Here is a 24,692-nt window from a genome sequence, read left to right as displayed (position 1 = left end):
GCACATACAAGGAATTTGTTATAGTGTCACAAGCTTCCAGTACATATACTATACAATACTATACTGTATAAATATCTTAATATTAACTGATATAGAGGAATATAATATATTTTATTAAAAAAAGCAATATTTAAATTTATTTATTTTTTTGTCTTTTTTATTTTTACTAAAATAATAAAATATTATATAATATGTAGTTTTGCACATTTGAAAAAGCATTGATGCCTGAATAAATTGACATACACACACACACTCATACGCATTGTAGTCTGATTAAGTGTTACAGAGTTCATAGGGAAGATTTGTGTCATGTTGTTCATGCCAAAAATCCAGACATTGTGTGAGCTGGCTTTAACATGGGAAGTAATGAAAGATGATGCATGTCGTTATTTGACTTACACTGATGGGAGAAGTGGCAGCTGAGAAACCCAGGGAGATATTGGGCAGCGATGGAGATGTGTAGAGATTTAACATAGACACTGAGCTTTCAGGCCCTAATAACCTCGGCTGTGACGGCCACCGCTGTGATGGAAAAAGAGAGAGAGGGATGGAGGGAAGGAGGGAGAGAGAAAGATAGATATTTTAAAATCCCACTATGGACCATTGGAAAGAGCAACAGCAACAGAACAATAAACTTTAATGTACTAAAACGAATGACGGTTTTGTTCCTGACACACCGGAGCTGCATGAGCTCAACTGAAGGACGTAAAAACCAAGGCCACAGAGAAGCCCACAAATGCAGAATCATATCCCATTTGCTATAATTTCTCAAGCTGAATTGTATCAGAGAGAAAAAAAACAGTCTCACTGCAGTACTGATCAGTTTTTGACTGTACTTCCTCCACCCAGTGGTGCGGCCCATCAGCATGTGGCAGAGGGGCTGTACTGTTTACCCTTCAATCCCTCCTGCCTATTCACTGACCTGTATGTGGATATCCGGCCTTATTTGACCCAGGGGACCAGTTCCCTCTGAAAGAAGATACCCAATGTAACGGATCACAAACACGACTGGCTTTCGAAACTGGTGTGGTGTCTGCGGGTTGCACTGCTACGATCCATGAGATGTCAAGCTTATGTCAATACAATAGCGATCGGGCGTGTTTGTGTTGTTAACGTGTCTTTGGCTACCAGCGGCTGGTGGATCAATTAAGCTCAACCACCCACCACCTCGACCCTGGATCGCAGCGCAATAAGCATTCCTTGTCGGTTATTGCATTGGAGGTTCATGGGAGTGTAAACAGTGGTGTTGAAGAATAACACAGCTGCTAAGCTGAGGCTTCACAGAGACATGTCACATTTGCCCAGAATGCACCTCTTTGTGAGCAAAGTCCACAAGGACCCAGAGGATCCAAGCCGTGAAGCACCCAGGAAGTGAGTCAGAGGGAGCTAATGAACATCGGCAAATGGGAAAAGTCCTCCATGTTGCCATAGAAATATTTTGTGTTCAATACAAGTTACACTCAACTGGCAGAAGGGCTGCATGGTTTGGTGAAGAAAAAAAAATTATTTTCTGATAAAAAATTGTGATTGCTATTTAAAATGTGATTTAAAAAAATTGTTTGTATTGGCCCAAAATATTGTGATTATATATCCATATGATTATGAAATTCTAATTAAAATTAATAAAAAAAATTTTTTAAATACCACCATAATATGCTGAAAACACTGGACAATGAGCTGCTCACGTGTAAATGAAAACAGTGCTGTGCCTCACGCAGTGCATATTTTTTTCATTAAATCACAGCCTATCAATTTAATAATTGATAAAAAACACTTTTGGTTTAATTTTGGTTAATCATGCAGCCCTAATTGACAGTATTGTGGTGTAATGTCGATTACCACAAAAATAATTCTGGCTTGTTCTTTTTTTTTCTTCAGAAAAAAGCTAAAAAAGTTATAATGCAATCGATCTGGGCCAAGTTTTGGACGATTGAAAATAATAAATGTGAAGTTAGTTGTTTTGTTAAAACCTTTATGCTTTTAATTTTATGGTCATATTAGGGGTTTAGTCGTTATGCTGTCATGGCAATGAAATAAAACGTAATATAACTTTACACAGAAAAAGTTAGAAAGCGATTTCTTCACAACACAATCAATATGCATATTTATTGATTTATTTATTATGTCTTGTGCCTATATTTTTGAAACATTGATTATTTTAACATTTGCAAATTGGTCCCCTTCACTTACATTCTTAATGCCTCACTGTAAACCAACACTTTTTTAAAGAATAGGGGAGTCAGAATTAATTTAGTGGTGATTAATATATAATATATAAGTTGATTGAGCATAACATGTACTGAACCTGGAACCTGCACCCTATTTTAAAGGTTAATAGTGAGAATAGGCATAGGTGAGCCCTGAATGTAACTTAATTTTGAGCTCTATCTGATCTACTCTTTCTTGTCCCGAGCTTTACGAGAGCTGCAGGCAAAGAAAACCACATAGCTATGCCAGTAAAGGTTAGCGATACAGAGCAGGAGTTTGTGGGAGGAAGTGAACTGACTCTTTATTGTCCGTGCTGGGAGCCGTTTTCATTGGACTGAGACGGACAAGCAGGTCACAGGCTGTAGAGACAGAGTTGTGTTTTCATAGCTGCACGAGGACAGGCTGGGTTTGTGTCGAGGAAATTTATGGGTGCGGCCTGGTGGCCATGAACTTTTCTTTTAGTCGTACATGTTTTAATCTTTCAGGAAAGCTTTGTTGAAACTGCTGTGAGAAAGCTTAACTGTTAATATACTTTCGTACCTGTAATAAAACATGTTTAATGTAAGTACCTCAGTACGTGTGGTGACTGGTAGAGAGGAGGGTCCGTTTTCAGCCCCCAAGGCACTGTAGGCCCCGTTAGGTGAACTGGGCCCTGATCCTGGTGCACTGCTGCTGGCTGTGGATTCTGGGGAAGATTAATTTAAACAGACATAAGTGCAAGTATAGACATTATCGATAATATAATTTATAAACTGTACAGATCTAGAAATTCTTCATATGGTTTTGAAAAAAAATGTTTATACCAAATTAAACAAAAGTTTTATCTAAAATGGAATGTCAAATGTAAATTATAGGTATATTTTGCCTGCACTTTGAATACATATGATTGTCATTGTGCAATATTGATATTTAAATATTTATTTCATCCTTTTAATGAAGCTTTTTTCTTCATTATGATAACAGGACAGTTGTTCCAGCCTGTTACTTCTGACTTTGCCCCCAAAAAATATACAGTGTTGGGGAAAGTTACTTTTAAAAGTAATGTATTACTTTTAAAAAGTAACTAATTACATTACTTAGTTACTTTGTATGGAAAGTAATGCATTACGTTACTTTTGCGCTACTTTTTAAATCTGGTCAAGGCTTGCTTGTTTGTTTTTAAAATAAAAAAGTTATATTTTTGGCAAATATAAAAGCCTTTTCACACCAAAATTGTAATGAATAAGCCTCAGGCTGAAGGGAAAGTAAATTTACGTCCGTACAGTAGAATGCAGAAGAAGACATTTCAACACACTTCAGCAATAAAAAAAGACACACAAATGTTTGTCTAGAGTCATTTTTTGCATATTAGTATGGTTGAACTGGATCATCGAAGGTCAGAAGCAAAGACATTGGTTAATAGAATAGGATTAAATACATAAAGGATATTTGTGTTGTTTAACATTTAATTATTGCAGGTTTGCGTCATATTCTGAGTTGCATTAATTTTATTCATTTTGAGGAATACTGAATCTGTGTTTTTTTGTGTGTGTGAGTGAGATGAATTAATGCATATTCATGTTTATTTTAGAACTACAGTAACATCTTCTGATTTCTCAACATGGGGATAGGAGAGCTATCAATCAGTAAATTGGAAATAAAAAGTAACTTGCGTTACTTATTTGAAAATATATATATATATATATATATATATATATATTCTATACATCTAACTATATATTTTATGAGATATTGACTGGTATCTGGCGGTCAGCAATAGCATGATGTCATATTTGGCATATTTACATTTACTGGATTTACTGGATGACAATCTTGCCACCGTGTTTGCAAAACCAACCACCAACTGCTTCCACTGATACATCATAAATACACAAGTGACTGAAACACCATGGAAAAATCATTTGACCGGCCAAGGCTCAAAACCACATTGGATGGTCCTCTGGATGACATCTGCCAGAGCAGCTGTTACATAACAACATCAGCACACTGAGCTGCACAGACAGTGGACGGCTGCTGTGATTACTGGAGAGAAACCGCCAGCGAACAGCCAACCGGTAGGAGGTCTTATTGTTTATGCCCCAGGTGTGTCATCGAATTTTTAGATGCATTATGGGATGGCATTCCTACCCAGAAGCTCCAGGGCTCTCTTTTTGAAGGGTGACATGATGCTCCCCTCCTTCCTCCTGAGGAGTGGGCTGCTCCTCCTCTCTGCAACCTTCTGCTTTAACCTGGACCGCACCTTCAGATTGGGCTCTGAGACTGGAGAGAAAACATAATAACACAAATATTCAGAATCTGAACTGTTTAGTCTAAACTTTTTTAGCCAAGTGTTGGAAATTATGTTTTGATGCATTTGTAGCTATGCATGTCAGAAAGTAGGAGAGGGGAATCCACATTGTTGTGTAGTAGCATTCCTGTACTGTGATGTTATAGGACTGTGATTAGATCAGTGGACATTTACAGGTTGTTTTCAAAGACCATAGTTTCCTCATCATCTGGAGTAAATTAGCCTGAGAAACAAAGGCTTTAAGGTGAAAAAAAAAAAGGTCGGCAAGAGCCAGGCTGACCATACACTATGAAAAAATTATGTTCCGAAAAATAAGAAAGAATATATTTTTTAATTATATTATATTACATTATATTATATTATATTGTATTATATTATGTTACATAACATTACATTCTATTATATATATTTTTTAATTACTTTGTATATAAATTAACATTTAGGGTCAGAATTTTTTCTTTTATTCAGCAAAGACATTAAACTAATCAAAAACAAAAAGTAAATTAATTCATAATGTTACTTACACATGATTTCAGTTTCAACTAAATGTTGTTCCTGTGCTCATCAAAGAAAATTGAAAAAAAATGAGATCGTCCACAAAAATATTAAGCTGCAAATTCATTTTCAACACTGATAATAACAAAAGTGTCTCTTGAGCACAATCTTTCATTATCACATTTTTATATATATATATATATATATATATAAAAAAAAAATATATATATATATATATATATATAAAATGTATTTCACAACACTACTGTTTTTACTATATTTATTTTTAAACAGATGCATAATTCACTTAAATAAATTATTATTACTATATTAATATTCAAGATATTAATAATATTAAAAACAATAATACTAGAATAATAGTCATAGCAACTCTAATTCGTTCAATCAACAGATCTTTTATGAAGTCAACTAGAAATTTTAAATGCACTCAAGAGTTCTGCAGTGTTTATTTGTAGAGGTTTTTTTTTCATAGTTAGTCTTTGTATAGTAGTTCATCAATTAACAGACACATTTGGTGAAAGAACGTAGCATGCCAAACCCTGTCTATGCAAAAATATATTCATGCGAAATGTGCAAAAAAAAAGACTGCAAGTGAAGACATTTACATTATATCAAATTACACCCCCATGGAGTATTTAGTCATCATTTAAATATTGTTGAATTATGGAGAAGTGTCTGTTTATATGACTATAATGTACAGGCAAGTGTTTCTAAACAACTCTCTGATGGGAAGAGAGTGAGTAAGCCAGCCACCCACATCCAGTGCCTCCCTTTGGGAAACACCCACATTACAACTAGCAGCCAAAAATACAGAAATTTGGTCTCATTATTTTTCCCCTCAGTTCCCCATTGTGCAATAGTACCACTACCATCTAGTGTGTGCAAGTTATAATCTAGATAAGTGGTTCTCTACTGGTTTTGTTTCACCAGCTAAATTGGACATAACACTGGCAAACAAACAACAGTACAAAAATTGTTTAGCAAGAGAAGATACACATATACATACATACTAAGACCCCTGAAAGGAGCAGCCAGATGAGGGAGAGAGAGATGTTGCCATACTTAAAAGACAGCTGACCAAATGGACATGACCATATAGGATGACTTAGTATGAGAAGTGTGAGTCAAGGGAAGACACAGCTGTAAGTAGTAATCTCAGAGGAGAGAACTGGACCGCAGGCTGGGCTGCTATTTCAGGACTCTTCAGAAGCAGAGGCAGGAATGTCTGCTCCCATCCAGCAGTACACTAATGGGATGTAAATCCCGCTAGTGGAGTGGGCTGAGAGCGAACTGCAGGGAGCCCTCTCCAAACCACCTTGCACCCCACACTGTCCTGATTGCCTTCTATTTTTATACGGCGCTACAGCCTGTCACCACGGGAGCGCTACCCTATTGCTGTGGAGGTGGAAGAGCGATTGTTGGTGGGTTTAGTAGGAGGCTGTGATCGTGATGCCATGGGAGAACACATCACTCTACCCCACAACTGCGGGGGAAAAACAGCAGAGCGACAGGCCCGACACCTGCTTGATTTTTCATCGCGCTGACATACGGCCTGGAACCAGAAGCCAAGTCAAACAAGAATATGTATGAGGCAAAAACTTAACAGGCCCATAAATCAATCATATTATTACATTTGAAATCAGTGCTGGAGGGCACACACTGCTGATGTCTATTTATTGTGTTGTCTCAACCCAAAGACAAAGTTCCCTTCAGAGTTGTGTGGCTTAGTATGTGTCTGACAAGTGTGCAAAGTGTATATTTATGTGTAAAGTGACCGAAATTAGATCATATCTAATTAGATGTGCTAACCAGTGTCAATTATCGAACACTCGACAAGTGCAAATGTAAAGTAAAAATGGCTAAATAAATAAAACAGTTGCTTGATGTTAGTTATGTTAACTTAACGCATGGCTTAAAACAATATTCAGAGATGTTCAGTGATGTAAGTGGTGATGTGAGAGACAGGATTATTATTAAATCCATTAAAAACAATTTAATAACTTGGAAATAAAATATAAAAAAAAAAGTCTACAACATTTCTAATTTTCATTGTTTACAGTAGTAAAATGACTAAAACTAAAATCAATAAATAAAATAAATAAATACTACATAGACATGTTTAAAATTAGCTAAGATTAAAGTAAAATTTTAAAAATAAATTTAAATAATCCAACTGCCATAAGGGCAAATATATACTGTATTTTTCATATAAAAAAATAATGCAAAATACGGTTTCCTGACTGGTAAGAACTATTTATGACTAGTAAATGTTTGCGATTCACACTAATTCCGCAATAAGGTGTGACAGAAAGGAAAATTTATTGTTATACACAATGTATCGGCACCATATTATTAATCAGATTATATGTGTGATTTTTTTTTCATTATCAGAAATAAATTGACAAATATTTACATTGATACTGTATAAATAAATAATTGATTATATTTAAATAATCCAAATGTTATATTCCTTATTTTAAGATTCAGATCATCATTTACCATTAACTTCAAGGGACAGCAATGGACTATGGCAAAAAGTTTACTCTTTGAGAGCATGCATATATGTTTTTTTAAACAAAGTAGTTTACATTTACAATATTGTCCATTTATCGGTCAGACATTTCAAAATCAGCACTTCCCTAATTTTTGTGCATCCTTGCATTTCCTTTGAACAAAGGCTTAGTCAAACTTTCTAAAGGCAACGTGTATTTGCACACACCTGATCCTGCCTGCAGCCTCTCTGATACTTTTTCTCTCATTAGTAAAAATACAAACACCTGTTTACCCAGGAGATGAGGACTATATGATGCAACAACACTGCTCTTGCAAACCATATTACTTCATCATTGCATCTAGGTTCATTTTTCTTTGTTTCCCTTCCCACATCCCTCCATCTCCAGTGGGGAATAATGTTGTGACATAATAAAGCAAGCCTGGTCTGACGGCCCAAATATCCACCATTTAAAACACACAAACTCAAATCCCTCTCATCTCAGCTGCACCTGCTCCACATGTTTGGTATGTGGGTCAAGACTAAGAAGGTTTTTCTTCTCTTCAATAAGCTGGACTATTCCTGCCTGCAGCAGTGTCAAGTGCCAACACATGGATCTTGTCCGGTCCAGAGCATGGCACACAGAAGATACGTGGTGAGTAAACCAACTGATCATGTGATGCTTTGGAGATAAATGGATTGCTTGGCTTTACAAGTTCAGTTGAGAACAGTGTGATCAAACCAAAGCCACATTGAGTGTTGCAGATGATACAGCGCTAAGGACCCAAGGGAAATTAAGAATTACCTCTTTAAAAAAGTGTCAGTTCCTGTAGCACTCACTAATCTTGGCTTGTTTTGGTTCAGTCTCTCTACAGCGCTAACCTAACCTCTTGACATATGTCAGTCAAGCAGCATCTAGGTTCATTTTTCTTTGTTTCCCTTCCCACATCCCTCCATCTCCAGTGGGGAATAATGTTGTGACATAATAAAGCAAGCCTGGTCTGACGGCCCAAATATCCACCATTTAAAACACACAAACTCAAATCCCTCTCATCTCAGCTGCACCTGCTCCACATGTTTGGTATGTGGGTCAAGACTAAGAAGGTTTTTCTTCTCTTCAATAAGCTGGACTATTCCTGCCTGCAGCAGTGTCAAGTGCCAACACATGGATCTTGTCCAGTCCAGAGCATGGCACACAGAAGATACGTGGCGAGTAAACCAACTGATCATGTGATGCTTTGGAGATAAATGGATTGCTTGGCTTTACAAGTTCAGTTGAGAACAGTGTGATCAAACCAAAGCCACATTGAGTGTTGCAGATGATACAGCGCTAAGGACCCAAGGGAAATGAAGAATCACCTCTTTAAAAAAGTGTCAGTTCCTGTAGCACTCACTAAACTTGGCTTGTTTTGGTTCAGTCTCTCTACAGCGCTAACCTAACCTCTTGACATATGTCAGTCAAGCATCTCAGGGAAATCCAGGATGTGGAACAACCAGCATCTTTGTGTGGCTCCTGTTGCGTGCCTACTTTGAGGGGATTCTAAGTGAGACGGACAGGAAGAGGGGGAAGGGACCTTGCATGGGTGTATTTAGAGTTTGGAATCCAACTAGAAGGTAAAAGGTTTTAAAAGGTTTAGGCAATGGATAAGATTAACACACATAAAGGATGGGTAGTTCCAAACACTTGTTTACTTTCTCTCGCATTTTAAACTTAAACTTTAATTTTCTACTAAACGGTTTATTCCGAGAGTTTGTCACTTCAGTAAGTTAAATAATAATCAATAAAGAAAAAATTTATAATAATTAAAAAAAAATAGAAAATATATTTTTTTAAATAAGTAATTTGGCATAATTATTATTATTATTTCTTAGAGAAAAACTGCTCACTGCATATTATTATTATTATTTTTAAATGTCAACTAAAAATTGTTCAATAAGGTCATGTGGCGCAACTAACATACTGAAACATAGAAAAAAAAGGGGAAAAAATCAGGAAGTGATATCATAATGTTATGATCCCGGTCTGTGTTCCCAGAAATATGTATAGGTAGATGCCCTATAGCAGCTGTTTCTATGGGTTGCCATATTGGAATGGTCAAACCCAGTCATAGTTACATGCATGCATGAATATCTATATCTGCAATAGACTTAAGCAGATGATTTAGCAAAACCAGGGATAGGCAAGTTCGGTCCTAGAGAGCCGCAGTCCTGCAGAGTTCAGCTCCAACCCTGAAAAAAAAAACTCACCTGTCTATAGCCTTAGTAATCCTGAAGACATTGATTAGCTTGTTCAGGTGTGTCTGATTAGGGTTGGAGCTGAACTCTGCAGGACTGCGGCTCTCTAGGACCGAACTTGCCTACCCCTGGGCTAAACTAACAATACAACAAGATGAAGCTCTCAGCTAACACGACATACTTTATTTTAAAAACCTGTAATATTGAATTAATACATATTAAAAACACAAACCAGCACATTCTTACAAGTGTATCTAATTTCTTCAGGAATTTAAATACTGGTGGTCTTTACTATCAGAGGCTTCGCAATGTTCCGGGATCTTGAAACTCACTGAATTGTATTGTGAGTGATGACACATTAACTGTTCCAAGGTGGCGGACATGTCGAATGCGGATTCTACCTATACTTATCTATGTGTGTTCTTGGTCTTGTGTTGCACTCTTATTTTGAAGTGTATTTGATTCCCATTGTTTCGATGTTCACTTCCTTGTTCTGTTCCTGCTTGCCTTGCTGCCTTTTTTGTCGCTATAGTTACCCTTCTTTGTTCCCATGCAGAGCAACTAATCACCTCCACCTGTCGCTTGTTAGCCCTAGTTTTCTTTAGTATATACTGTATATTCCAGTGTTTTCACATGTAAGTTTGGTGTTCTCATTCGGTTTCCTTGTTTGCTCTGGTTATCTGGTCTATGTAGTTTGTTTGTTTATTTTGTTATTAAAACACTTCGCATTTTGATCCAGCTTCTTTGTTTTTTAAGTTAACTTCACGTAACACAGAGTTTGTGTCAAGGTCTCTTAAAATATCAAATATTTTTTTAATCATTTTTTCACAAGGCAAGGTTAGTAAAACATTATATGGTGCGATTTCCCAAACACATAATTATATATATGAATTAAGAATTTATGATTTTTGTAAAAAAAAATCAAAAAAAAAATTTGGAAATTAATGGTTTAGATATGTACACTCACATGTATTTAATTTACAAAAAAAAAAATTGTACCCATCCACAACTTTAGAGAGATCTTTTGACAGTGCCTTGCCACCCAGAGTTGATTGTTTGCTTCAGTTGCACTACCAAAGACGGAAATTCTTCAGGAAAGCTCTTTTCATGCTGAGCTAATCAAAATGACTACAGCTGATCACAGTTGAAAGTCAAATGGCTTTGTGTGCCATTGAGAAGGTGATTAGCTACACCTGATTGAGTTTGCAAGTCATTTTTAGGAGGGGATGATCCTTTTTCCAACTCTGATTTTTTTCTGACATGGTGTTATATCTTTCACTTGGCTGTTATAAGTTGCACTGAGCAAATACAGATGGATAAAACAAAAACTGTGTCCGTCTTCACTTCAGGCTGCTATACACACTGTAGGTGTTTTGAAGATTTTTTTGTTTTCTTTACCATGGTCACACTATATGTCTTCGATCTTAATACTGTGTGTGTGTGTAATGAACATCCACTGGAGGCAAGTTTAATGAGAACCCATGTGCAATTTAATAATATCCAAAAGTGAGCAGAAACACAATGAACAAGACTTGGCAAAAACTTGAACAAACCGAGGATTATACGAACAAAGCTAGACAAAGGAAACATGAGGGCTATTTATACAAAGGTTAACTAGCCTAAAAAGGGGGGAGGAGTTAATGAATCTCTATGCCAACTAACAAGGGTAACTAACAAGTCAGGCAAAGGAACAAGAAGTGAACACAGGAACAAAGGGAACAGAAAATACACTTCAACATAAAAGTCATTGACATAAAACAGGGCAGCACAAGACATGAAAACATGACCAAAACCACATGACGGCATGATAGGGACTATGTGATATTTGTAAGTTTTCTTAACAGCAACAGCTCAAGGTCTCTCTCTCTCTCTCTTTTATTATTATTTTTTTCCTTAGGACTGCCATTGCATTCTCAGCAGGCTGTTTGGATTCCCTTCCACTCCTTTTAGTTCTCAGGATATTGGCTGGTTTCAGTGGAGCGAAGCAGAAATGGATGCTGAAACTGGGAGGTTACTGTTCAAAAGCTAAGACAATAAACACGTCTCTTTCATGTGTCTATAAAGTGCTTATTTGAACAGAACAACCAACATAATTACCTTAGATTAGTTTACATTTGGCAGACACAGTCCGCATAATTTAGGATTAAAACTCACTTGCCTGATCCCTAAATTATGTAAATACAGAACATGCCAACCCATATGGTAAAGCATTTAAGCAGGTATAATTGTTTACCGTCATAATTCAAAGGGACACAAAGGGGAAGGAATGTAATGTCATTTCCGTGACGTGACTTAGCACAGTTATGAAGAGTTCGGCCTTTGCAAGAACTCATGACTGGCTGGTCAAGTGGGAGTCATAACTCACATTAATACTGACTTCCTACGAGACTCCCTCCAACACTGAGTCAACAAACCTGTGGTGTTTTCTGTGAAAAGTCAAGGATTTTCTAAACAATTAAAGCCTCTTATATACAGTAGCTGAAAATGATATACCTTTAGAGTTTTAGGAAGTTTGTGGTACTATAGCATGCCTGAAATATGCAAATACGAGCTTATGCTATGCCTCTCAAGGGATCCTGTAATTCTGGGAAAAAGACTTTTGAGTCATAACCCTCCTCCTATGTCTCATAAAGCAATAGCTCGTCAGCAAAAACTGAAATTAAATATAATCTGTAGTATGTTTCTTGAATGCAATGCACATTATGGTGATATTACAAAACAATAGTGACCGTTTTTGTGGCAGTTTTGAGAGGCCAACTTTTAGAAACCTACCTGTCTTCCTCAGAGGAAAGTCATCCCGGGAGTCTTGTGGGGAGAGCAGGGAGATCTTGCAGGAGGAGGACGCTCCTCCCAAAGGAGGTGAACTTTGCTCCAGAAAGGTGTGATGGGAGGCCCTGAACAGAAAAGAGATGCAAACTGAACTTACCTGATAGTGATAAATTAAGCTGATAGCTCGTCTGTGCTCTACCATTCACCTTAGTATCACATTACTGATTATTAGCTAAAATCAACTCAATTTTTTTACCTTGAAAAGTCTGAAATCTTCTAGTCTTGTGTTTATTTATTTTATAAACTTTATGTACATTTCACTGTATGTAAATACACTACCATTCAAAAGACTGGAGTCGGTAAGTCTTTTTAAAAATAAATGAATACTTTTATTCAGCAATGATGCATTCAATTCATAAAAAGTGGCAGTAAAGATATCTATAATGTTACAAAGATATCCATTTTAAATAAATTATGTTCTTTTAAACATGCTATTCATTAAAGAATCCTGGGAAAAAAGCAGCACAACTGTTTTCGACATTAATGATAATAATAAGAAATGTTTCTTGAGCAGCAAATCATCATATTTTAAGGATTTCTGACAGATCATGTGACACTGAAGACTGGAGTAATGGCTGCTGAAAATTCAGCTTTGCCATCACAGCAATAAATTATATTTTAAAATATATGCATATAGAAAACAGGTATTTTAAATTGCAATAATATTTCATAATATTACTGTTTTTACTGTATGTTTGATCAAATAAATGCAGCCTTGGTGAGCACAAAAGTCTTCTTTCAAAAAACATTACACATTTTACCGAACCCAAACTTTAAAATCATACTGAATAATATTTAGATTTATCGATTAACATATTACATTTTTAAATAGTATTGAAATGGTTGTGCTATTATTGTGCTACACCGATTGAACATGAAAAGTCTGAAATAAATTCCAGCTCACTTAAAACAGCAAATAAAAAAGGGTTTGAGGTACGTGAAGGTTACTTACGTGTACCACAGTTTGGAGCTCTGTGTGATTTTCTGGGGGACCCCATTAAATGTACCATCTTTGGTGGATTTACTCAACAGAAACTCTTGGAGTTTCTGCTTGACCTCAGTGCTGGCCACTGCACCTGTCAGACCAGGAGACGCACACACAGAAACCATGAGCATCCTGGGGTTTATTCAAATGATATTTAGATACAATAAATCTGAGACATTCCTGACAGAGCTCGACTAACATTCTGTGGTTCGCGTGATACAGTCACTGTAAACAGAAAGAATGTTTGGCTTCTTTTCAAAGTCAGAGAAATGATTGTATTACTGCCACTCCCAGACACAGCAGGATCGGCCTCAAACAACAGCATCTCTCCTACTCATTCACCCACACACTCTTCTCAAAAGCTCCAGTTCAGATGCCTCTGTAACATCATTGGCTAAACATTTTTGAGCACCTTTAAACAAATGAAGGAATATCTCCCTCTTCTGGACAGCAGGAGTGAAGCACTCTTGAAGGCTGTTATATCGAACTTTGTGCAAAATTGAAGTTCTAATGAATCGATTTGTGAGTAAATTGTTTGAAACCTGTCAAGAACATTAATAAGAAAATGTAATATGTAATGTAAAATAATGTAATTAATAATAAAATTAAATATTACATATATTATATATACTGCTAATTTAATTATATGTGATGTACAGTACACTTATTACAGTTTGCCAGCCCAGATCTAGTTGACTAGGCTACACCACATTGGTTTTATTTATTTTTCTGTCTTTCTTTCTTTTTTCTTTTTTGGGTCAGTTTCATCCTATGTAGTTCAGAACCTTCTCAAGTGAACATGGAAAAGAAGCAGATGTCATATAAATGTGTAATTTGACTGATGACATTTTGATGGTATTCGGTACAGGCAGGCTGTGGAGTGTTTGAGTGTTGTGTGGGTGATCATGATGATGAGCTCTTACTCTCTCTGCTCTTCTCTCTGTTGCGGAGGACCAGCACTTGTTGTTCACGGTGATGTCTCTCCAGTTCTCTCTCCTGACTCTGGAGCTCTAGTTTCCTCTCTTTCTCCAGCTGCTCCTGTTGTTGCTTCATAGCAAGTAGTTCCTGCTGCAACTGAGAGGCAGATGTTTATTATACATTTATTTATCAAGTTGGACTGTATGGTTGTATTGTACTTGTTGCTTTTTGTGTTGCGTCCACACATTATTTCAGTAGGGTTGTGTTGGTACCTTCAAATGCTCTTGTATCTGGGCCTGATGCTGGCGAATCAGGTTCTCGTGCTGCTTCTGGAACTCAGTGATGAGTAACTGTTTCTGAATCTGCTGTTGTTTCTGAATGAGGAGCAGCTCTTGTTGAAGTTGTCTTTCCCACATAGTGGGATCTGCGGCCGAACCCTGCATCCTAATGTCTGTACGTAGGTCCAATGGGGAGCCCGGATCAAGAGCCAGTGGAACCTCTGGCTTAATGTCCACTGAGAAAAAAAAATAGGGAAAAAAAGAGTGAGGAGGGTTTAGTACAAATGTCTTTGCTATGTTTTGATGGTTTATTATTATCAATCATTCAGAGATATTTGAGCGATCAGGTATACACATGCATGACAACTACTTTTGACATATTATTTAATATATCAGGTCTGATTCTTAATATTGGAAAAACCTGAATGTGTCCTGTGGTGTGACAAACAAAGTCATGTGGTACAACCAACATACATGGTAAAAAAAAAAAACGGATATCATGTCATATAGAGGACCCTTGCAGACCCTCATGACAAGGTCAATATCAGAAAATTTGGCATTGTTAATGTCAAGTCAAGACTGTAAAATGCCATGTATTGACCATTCCAATACATATCGTTATGAATTCATGGATAATTAGTCATAAATTATTTGTGAATTTAAAAAAAAAAACGTTTAACCTTGATAATTTATTAATTCACTCTGTGCCATTATCATTATAGTTGTGTTGTAGACTCTTACAATTAGAGTGATTTTTTTAAACTTCATGGTTATCCCTATACACTCTAAAAAATGCTGGGTTAAAAAGGGACAAACCCAGCTATTGGGTTGTTTTGACCCAGCGTTTTTTAGAGTGTAGTTATAGTTTGGTGTGAGCAGGCCATAAGCTGAATTTTCCAACATGCTAGAAAAAAAAATTTCCTCATTTCCCTTTTCATACTGTGCTCAGTTGAACCCCTAACTACATCTCAAAGTCATCAAAAGTATGGCCCCATATGAGCTTCACTGATACAATATGCAGAGATACAATAGAAACAACACTCTAAAAAAATGCTGGGTTAAAAAGGGACAAACCCAGCTATTGGGTTGTTTTGACCCAGCGTTTTTTAGAGTGTAGTTATAGTTTGGTGTGAGCAGGCCATAAGCTGAATTTTCCAACATGCTAGAAAAAAAATGTCCTCATTTCCCTTTTCATACTGTGCTCATTTGAACCCCTAACTACATCTCAAAGTCATCAAAAGTATGGCCCCATATGAGCTTCACTGATACAATATGCAGAGATACAATAGAAACAACACTCAGACCCTCATGACAAGGTCAATATCAGAAAATTTGGCATTGTTAATGTCAAGTCAAGACTGTAAAATGCCATGTATTGACCATTCCAATACATATCGTTATGAATTCATGGATAATTAGTCATAAATTATTTGTGAATTTAAAAAAAAAAACGTTTAACCTTGATAATTTATTAATTCACTCTGTGCCATTATCATTATAGTTGTGTTGTAGACTCTTACAATTAGAGTGATTTTTTTAAACTTCATGGTTATCCCTATACACTCTAAAAAATGCTGGGTTAAAAAGGGACAAACCCAGCTATTGGGTTGTTTTGACCCAGCGTTTTTTAGAGTGTAGTTATAGTTTGGTGTGAGCAGGCCATAAGCTGAATTTTCCAACATGCTAGAAAAAAAAATTTCCTCATTTCCCTTTTCATACTGTGCTCAGTTGAACCCCTAACTACATCTCAAAGTCATCAAAAGTATGGCCCCATATGAGCTTCACTGATACAATATGCAGAGATACAATAGAAACAACACTCTAAAAAATGCTGGGTTGTTTCAACAAATATGGACTAACCCAACTGTTGGGTTAAAAAGCTAATATAAAAATGTAACCAAAATTTAACCCAACAGTTGGGTTAGTCAATATTTGACCCAACATTGGGTTGAAACAACCCAGCATTTTTTAGAGTGAACTCTATTTTTTGCAGTAGTGTGTCTATATAAGAATCTCAGCCAGCATTCCATGTGCAATTCCTATGGGATATTACTAGCCATGGTTTGGTCCAGTGTGTTCTACTGACCCCTCTGGTCTGAATGGAGACTGCAGTGCCACAGTTTGTTGTTCATATAGTTGTGATGTTTGTGCTCCTGCCTCTTATTCCCCCACCATCCTCCCTCCTTAGAGCCATCATCACACCTTCACCATTATGGAAAATTGCTGCTGTAGTCTTCAAGCTGGGCCTCATAACAAGTAATACACCGGGTACAAAAAGCAAAGGGCATCCCCAAGGCCCCAAGAACTATATATATATCCATGAGACAGTGAAAATCAATAGCAAGCCTGGAGGACAGTCCCGCGGAAAGCGTATAAGTGGAGACACTCATCATAACAGACAGTGATGAAAAGCAATTACTAAGAGATGAGGTTTGGAAAGTGTATACATACAGAATGATATATGGGTGTGGAGAAGAAAGACAAAGAAGTTTACAGAACAGCTGGTCAAGATATACGTATGGTCCAGTGAATTTAAGTTTCGCATTGAGGGAAAGCACACAGTGGTTGTTACACAATTGGGGAAGAAGTAACAAGAAGAAGCCCCAAACAGAAATCAAGTCACTTCAAGTTTAACTGAGTAAGCAAGTGTCTGGAAACATGATTAAGTCAAATGGTTTTCTCTCTTAGTCAGCATGATGGATTAGTTGGACAATTTTTAATGAGTGCTTCAGTTCATAAAGTGAATGGCTGATAAACTGCACAGAATCAATAACTAAGAATATTGATTTGTTCATGTTTTCAGGTACAGTAATGTAATCTCTATTAAACGTTTTTGTTGTTCCAAAATTGCATCACTCTATTTCTTCTGTTGAGCACAAAAGAAAACTTTTTTTTTTGTCCAAGCTAAATGTCAATGGGGTCCAAAGATGTTATTTTGAATTTTGAATGTTGTTTTGGATCCCACTGTCTTTCACTATGGGGACAAAACCAGTTGAAACAATCTTTTAAAATATCTTCTTTTGCAACAGAACAATAGTTAAAATGACAGACAAAACGATGGACAGACAGACAGATAGACAGTATATTGATTTGTTCATGTTTTCAGGTACAGTAATGTAATCTCTATTAAACGTTTTTGTTGTTCCAAAATTGCATCACTCTATTTCTTCTGTTGAGCACAAAAGAAAACTTTTTTTTTTTGTCCAAGCTAAATGTCAATGGGGTCCAAAGATGTTATTTTGAATGTTGTTTTGGATCCCACTGTCTTTCACTATGGGGACAAAACCAGTTGAAACAATCTTTTAAAATATCTTCTTTTGCAACAGAACAATAGTTAAAATGACAGACAAAACGATGGACAGACAGACAGATAGACAGTTAGACAGATAGATAGATAGATATGATTTCAATAAACACACTAGATGCGAGACTATATGCATTAGCTATGTAACTTTAATCCTCAGAAAGCTTATTATTGGCATAACACACTACCACCTGTTCAGTGTTCTCTCTCTCTCTCTCTCTCTTTCTCTCTCTCTCTCTCTCACACACACACACACACACACACACACACAGAGAGAGGCAAAGCCTTTAAACCATTAATTATATCCATGAACCAGTGTCTCTTAAGCCTAGAATATTCCTCTAATGAGTTGCCATAGCAAGGCACTTACTGTGACACACGCAGCAATTCACACATTAATGGTAAAGCATTTGCTTGTTTGGTTGAGCATAATGTTCTTCACCATCATCAAAAATGTCTGCATGCGCAACCGCTGATTATAAATAGCAACATAAAAGCAAGTGGTGCAATCTTAGACTATGACAAAACACACACCCAATCCACCACCCAAACTGGCTGCCATGGCAACGCTGGCGACATCATACTGACTCCTCTTCCTGCAGATATTGAGCTGCGCTGTGTGGTGTCTCCTCCCCGAGAGCACCCATGGATATTATATCATCCCTTATATAAGACAAACATACACACACACACACAAGCACTCCCTCTTTCTGTCGACACCGATACATGTCAGCTATGCCTGTCAGCTCCAGTTGAGGTCGAAGCTAGCATTTGAAGCCAACTTCTGGGTGTTTAGCAAAAATTCACCTTGGTTTGTTGTCGTGACGGCACTTCTTGGAAAAGAGCCAAGTTTGAAGAGACAGGAGCAGCTCTCTCTAGTGAGGCAAACAGATGACCCTAAGCATCCTGGAATGATGGGGGAAATATTAATTCTGATTTGAGAGAGCTCTTTATAAAGAGCAGCAGTGTTCTTACAGCATTCAAGAAGTCAGCCAATGAGCTTCAACCATGATTCACAAGCATTGGGCTCGCTGCCCTAATGGAGCTAAAAATAGCCTCAGAAACACCTGCTGGGTTGAAGCGCTCACCACGGTGATATCTCATTTATCTTATGTTTCCCTGCTTGCCCTCCCCACTACCGTCATTAAAAACATACACTTTGATCCGACCATCCAGCCAAGCTCTCTGCAAAGAAACCTCAGGTCAACCCACTCACACCTCCCAACTCAACTGGAAGCAGGCAGTTTGAAGATTAAGAATGACCAGGTTAGACCAAATGGACCTCTGGATAACACAACTTAACCTTGTCCCAGACAGCGTGACATCATTGCGACACATTGTTGGAAAGAGAAGCGTTGACGTCACCAGAGGTCAAAAGACTTGTAAATGAATTGAGGTCTAAGGATTGTAACTGTAAAGAATTTAATGATTCCGGTTTGATTCCTCTTCACAGTTCAACACTTCCATTAACAACTCTATAATACCTTTTAAGAATAAATATTTGGGGAAAAAACACAATTCCAAATGATGAGATAAATTCATTAATGAGTTTAAATCAGTTCTTGCAAAAGATGTTTTTACACTTCTCATGCTGCTTTTTTAGAGGCGGCATAATCTGCACAATCCGATAATTGGCTTTAGTTATGCATTGAACATACAACAGTACTAAACACAAACAAAAAAAATATGGTAAACATTTCATTTGTTTATATATTTATTTTTTTAAATACTACCAAAAAACACATAATGTGTATCTTTAAATATACACTGTCATATGAACAACCAGTGACAGTCTGTATTTGATTCACTACAAAGAATCAACTCATATGAGTCATTCGTTCGAGAATCAGACTCTACACAGGTTGCACTGAATTTCTTTGATTTACTAAAAGGTCCACCTCCTTAGAGTAATTTGTTCAGGAATTATAGCATGCAGGCAGCATACGCAGGTAGGAAGGCAACACATTAGGCGGAAGTCGTGGTTAGAGAGTCGGACTTGTAACCCAAAGGTTGCGGGTTCGAGTCTCGTACCGGCAGGGATTGTAGGTGGGGGGAGTGAATAACCAGCGCTCTCTTCAATACCACGACTGAGATGCCCTTGAGCAAGGCACCGAACCCCCAACTGCTCCCCGGGCGCCGCAACATAAATGGCTGCCCACTGCTCCAGGTGTGTGTTCACGGTGTGTGTGTGTGTTCACTGCTGTGTGTGTGCACTTAGGATGGGTTAAATGCAGAGCACTAATTCCTAGTAAGAATGTCTTGGCCACATGTCACTACACTACACACACACACATCTGAATTCAATGATCGTGTCACATCCTGTCTACTGAGATACCTTTATCTGATTAATGTTTGAAGGCAGCATTGATATATCCTTCACTGGCTATGATATCCCACAATCTTGTGCATTCTAATCTATGAGAGTTGAGCTAAAAAATAAAAATGGCATCTAAAAATTGTGGTTGGTGGTCAGTTTGTGTGTAAATGTGTATTTTGACTAGCTTTTTCCACTTTTGATGTCATTTAGAAATTAGTTATAGACAAAATTCTATTGGTTGCTCTGAATGTTTTGATTCACTAAAAAAAGAACAATGACGTTCGTTTTTCATCAGTCCCGCCCTCTATTTTAATTATGTTAATAAGGCACTTGTTGAGACTACAGTGGGACGTGGGCCATTTTTGCATCACCTGATGTCAGCACTAAAACAATGTTATGAGACAAAACATACTCACACCTCGTGTTTTGGCCTCGTGCCTTTGCAAGAACATTATGTGTAATGAAGCCAAGAAGAGCTGTTGATGTATTAACGCCAGTTGAGCTGAAAAAAGAATCGCAAACAGCAGTAACTGGGCTAAATATAACTGCTTTTCTGAGCACAATCTTAATATAGGGAATGTGTGAAAGACTGTCAAACATGTGGAGCCATCTGGTAATTTTAACTCGGCAAAAATAAGAGCACCCTGTCAAATTTATGTAAGCTATTCCGCTGCCCACCCCCACCAACATAAACATTTCAAGCACCTTAGCTTTCATGAACTGTCTTTACTTGTGGTTTTACTTATAAGTTCTCAACTGAACGCTATGACTTGAGATGAGAATGGTGGTGCAAATGTGGCACTGAATCAGTAAACACAAATTCGAAGACCGAAAGCACACTGTTTTATTTTTATCAGGAAGGGATGACAAGCATCCTGCCCTGCGTCCAAACGGTTCCCTTTCCCCACAGGGATATGGTGACTCATCTGCTGTACTACATTTCCCATAATCCCTTGAGCAATGCATTTCTCATAGAATGATGTTCCTCATTACTGTTGATTACAGAGATGATCAAAGCATTGAGTTTATAGTGCTGCATCCAGCCATAAAAGCAAACCTCCCACACGCCATTAAAGGGGTTATGAACTGCCTTTTTAACTATTTTATACTGTTCTCTGAGGTCCACTTATAATGTTATCAAAATGTGTACATCAAAAAACATCATAATTTAGAAGTAATAGGCTATTTGTCTGTCCTGTTTTGACCCCCCTCATTGGAACGCTCTGTTTGAATAGGTGTGGCGGATTGCAGACTCGGAAGTAAACGCCCACTGCTGTGATTGGCTAACAGTTGTCTATGTTTGACAGCCTACATCCTTCATAGATGGACGCAGCTGTGATTTAGGTTAAAACGCATAAATACTCAGTAGCCTACATATCAAACGATCTGTAATAACAGACAAAGCAATAGTGACCACATAATAAAAACAGTTACTCACACTTGTGTGGTACGGCATTGCTGTCAAATACAATATATTTGGCACAGCATATGTTTTTGTAGTACAATGACCTCTTATATGTGAAAAAGGTCAATTATACTCTTAATTAACCGTCTATGCATACATGACAGTCTGTATTGGGAGAAATGTCTCACACAATGATGTGCTGCTACCTTTTAATTTGAAATGAAAATTTTCTTCAGTATAAATAGGCTTGATAGAGTCAGTGTAATGTTGAATAACTAAATTAGATTATAGAGTTCATGACATTTTTAATGTTGTGTATAAAAAAAGAGCATAAATATTCCAACATTTTAGTATGCTTCAAATGCTGCATCTGTTAACCTTTCCTACAGTGAGGCTGGTACATCATTTATATACAGAGAACAGATAACATGCTGCAAAATAAGCAGGTGCCCTATGAATCAGCCTCTGCCACAGTTCAATTGAATTCTATTTTTTAACCTCTGTTGTCAGTAAGTTTTTTATATATATATATTTGGAGGGTATACAGTGTGTTTCTTAGCAAAAACAGAGTGATGCTTTTTTGGCTGCATATGCTGCGGTGACTGAGTGCTCATTACGGCTGATGTTATTCTGGGCTGCAGGCGTGTCTAAAGCAGGAAACGCTGCTGTATTTTTAAGTAGAAGCTTATTCTTTACAGCAAAAACAGGACAGGGGAATCCAGATCATCCCTTTCAGCAAAAATATGTTTTCCGGGTTTATTTTTGGATGCATTATTAAATACAGGGGGAACAAAATGTCCACAAAATGTATAAGTAAATATAAGTAAAGGAAATATATTTAACTTAAATTTCCTGATATATATTTAAGAAAATAAATTATACATATAATAATCAGAATAGAAAATAGCTTTCCCCAACATGCATTGTATATTTTATTTAGAAATTTATTTAGAATACATTATTTATACATTATATAAAAAATATTTAAATCATATTACTAGAAATGTGAGTTTATTCCTATTATATATATATATATATATATATATATATATATATATATATATATATATATATATATATATATATATATATAATGTATTTGTGTGGAACACAATATGCATATCTGTGAGAATTAAAAACTAAATATATTGAAACTCTGTAAAATGGTTGGGTAAACCTATCCAAATTATTTCTTGCAATAATCTAAATCTTGATAATGTATGTAAAAACTAGTTTTTCCATCCAACAGCAAATGTAATCACAGCCATGACATTATTAAATATCAGCAAGTGAGTCATTCCGCTCACTATGTTGAATAATACATTCATAATATCAGCATTACAAAAGGTTCAATTTTCTACAATATAGTCCTCCATAGACCGCATTATCACATTATTTGTTCCTCACTGTCATTAGCATAATCCAAAACTCATTAAAAAAAAAAAGTAGCCTGGGGTCACAGTGTGAAAGGCTACAGATACAAGAAGATTATGCATGAACAGTCATTTATTTATTCAGAAATATATTAAAAACTGCACGAACCAATTAATTGTCTCTAATTATCACCTACATTAAGGGACTGCTTGATTGCTGGGCATAAAATTGCTGCATGTGTATTAGACTAGATCTCTTTATGAGTTCTTTAAAATTGAGACACTTTGTATGCTTTCACTGATGCAGACATGTCAAATAAACCAGAACAAATTACTGCAAGACAATTCACACCCAACAGTAGCTGACAGAAGATGACTTTCAAACCGTTCATTCAAAATATTTTGTTCATTCAACAGAATATTTAGCCTTCAACGTTTGCTTTATTCTAAATTGTCAGAATGATTATAACATTTGTTTGAAGACTAGCTTCAGGGGTTTAAAACTGACAGTGAGTGCACTTTAGCATTGCAATAAACATCTTCTGACAGCAGCATCGCTCCCATAGATTTCTGGCTCGACTCTGATCACATATTTTCACAAGCACAAATTGTTGCTTTGAACCTGTTTCCTTGAGCTTGGTTAGTGTTACAGATTAAATCCTTAAATTGGCACTCTTAAGAAACACTTAGCTTGACCTATTTGCCTCAGTTAGCACAACACATTAATTGCAGTCCGTCTTTTGATCACAGAGTGAAAAGATCACAGCCAATGTTATGAAAACTACTTCAGATTCCCCACACTCGGAATTTGGCAGCAGTTCTATTTGCATCCAGCAGAACGACAGAATTGAAACACAAAAAGAAGAAACTGACATTTTTACCAAGCAGACCCCTGGTCAACAATAACAGATGTAAATCCTAACCGCATATCACATGACGGTGACAAAACTCTCTGTTAATAACTGTTCCACTGTACGGTTATATTAAGAGTTTGTGGAGATGGTATGATAGCAGAGCGCCACGGCGGCTAATCTTAGCACTCTAATGCTATAAGCTGAAAATAACATACTAAGAATAGCTGACCCACAGAGCGAGCAACAGGCCTGCCTGCCTGCCTCATGCAGATGGCTGTTGTTTAACCGCATACTTCTTTATAATGCCATGCATGCCTGTACGGGGCTTTCACTGGACAGATAAGCATTGATTGAATTGCTCGGTATCAGGCGGAGGAGTTTAGGGCGCGGAACGGGGCCACTAACAGGTTGCTCCACTGAGCCTTATTAAAGACGACAGCTCAGTCTTTCTCTTGTCTTTGTGCAAATCAGGGTTAGAACTATATTTAGAAAGACAGGATTGCGTTCTGCAGTGTGTGTGCGTGTGTGTGAGTAAAATAAAAATTTACGTACTTTCAGTTATGTTGCAACTATGCTGAAATCTAGGCAGACAATCTCCTGCGATTCAGTGTTGATAAGTGCAAAGATGTGAAGCAATATCCTCCACCCTTCTTTCAGGAACCGAAATGACTCAATCTTATTATATATGCACC

General features: G+C 36.9%; 1 protein-coding gene across 2 annotated transcripts in view; it reads right to left on the bottom strand.

The window, feature by feature from the left end:
- hdac9b (histone deacetylase 9b) overlaps nt 1-24,692 on the bottom strand; it is a 32,471-nt gene that overhangs the window by 6,630 nt on the left and 1,149 nt on the right. Inside the window, exons 2-8 of one of the 2 annotated variants that reach the window (XM_016232238.1) lie at nt 14,742-14,983; nt 14,475-14,625; nt 13,519-13,651; nt 12,510-12,631; nt 4,336-4,467; nt 2,778-2,893; nt 400-522 (exon numbers count right to left, since the gene is read on the bottom strand). In XM_016232238.1, the coding sequence (XP_016087724.1) occupies nt 400-522; nt 2,778-2,893; nt 4,336-4,467; nt 12,510-12,631; nt 13,519-13,651; nt 14,475-14,625; nt 14,742-14,983 (1,019 nt within the window). The remainder of the gene's footprint in view (nt 1-399; nt 523-2,777; nt 2,894-4,335; nt 4,468-12,509; nt 12,632-13,518; nt 13,652-14,474; nt 14,626-14,741; nt 14,984-24,692) is intronic. The other variant, XM_016232239.1, reaches the window with a different exon arrangement.

The sequence above is a fragment of the Sinocyclocheilus grahami genome, unplaced genomic scaffold (assembly GCF_001515645.1).
Source record: "Sinocyclocheilus grahami isolate Dianchi unplaced genomic scaffold, SAMN03320097.WGS_v1.1 scaffold408.1, whole genome shotgun sequence".
In the NCBI taxonomy this organism is placed as follows: Eukaryota; Metazoa; Chordata; class Actinopteri; order Cypriniformes; family Cyprinidae; genus Sinocyclocheilus; species Sinocyclocheilus grahami.
Note: the sequence above shows the minus strand (reverse complement) of the source record. Positions and strands in the feature narration are given on the sequence as shown.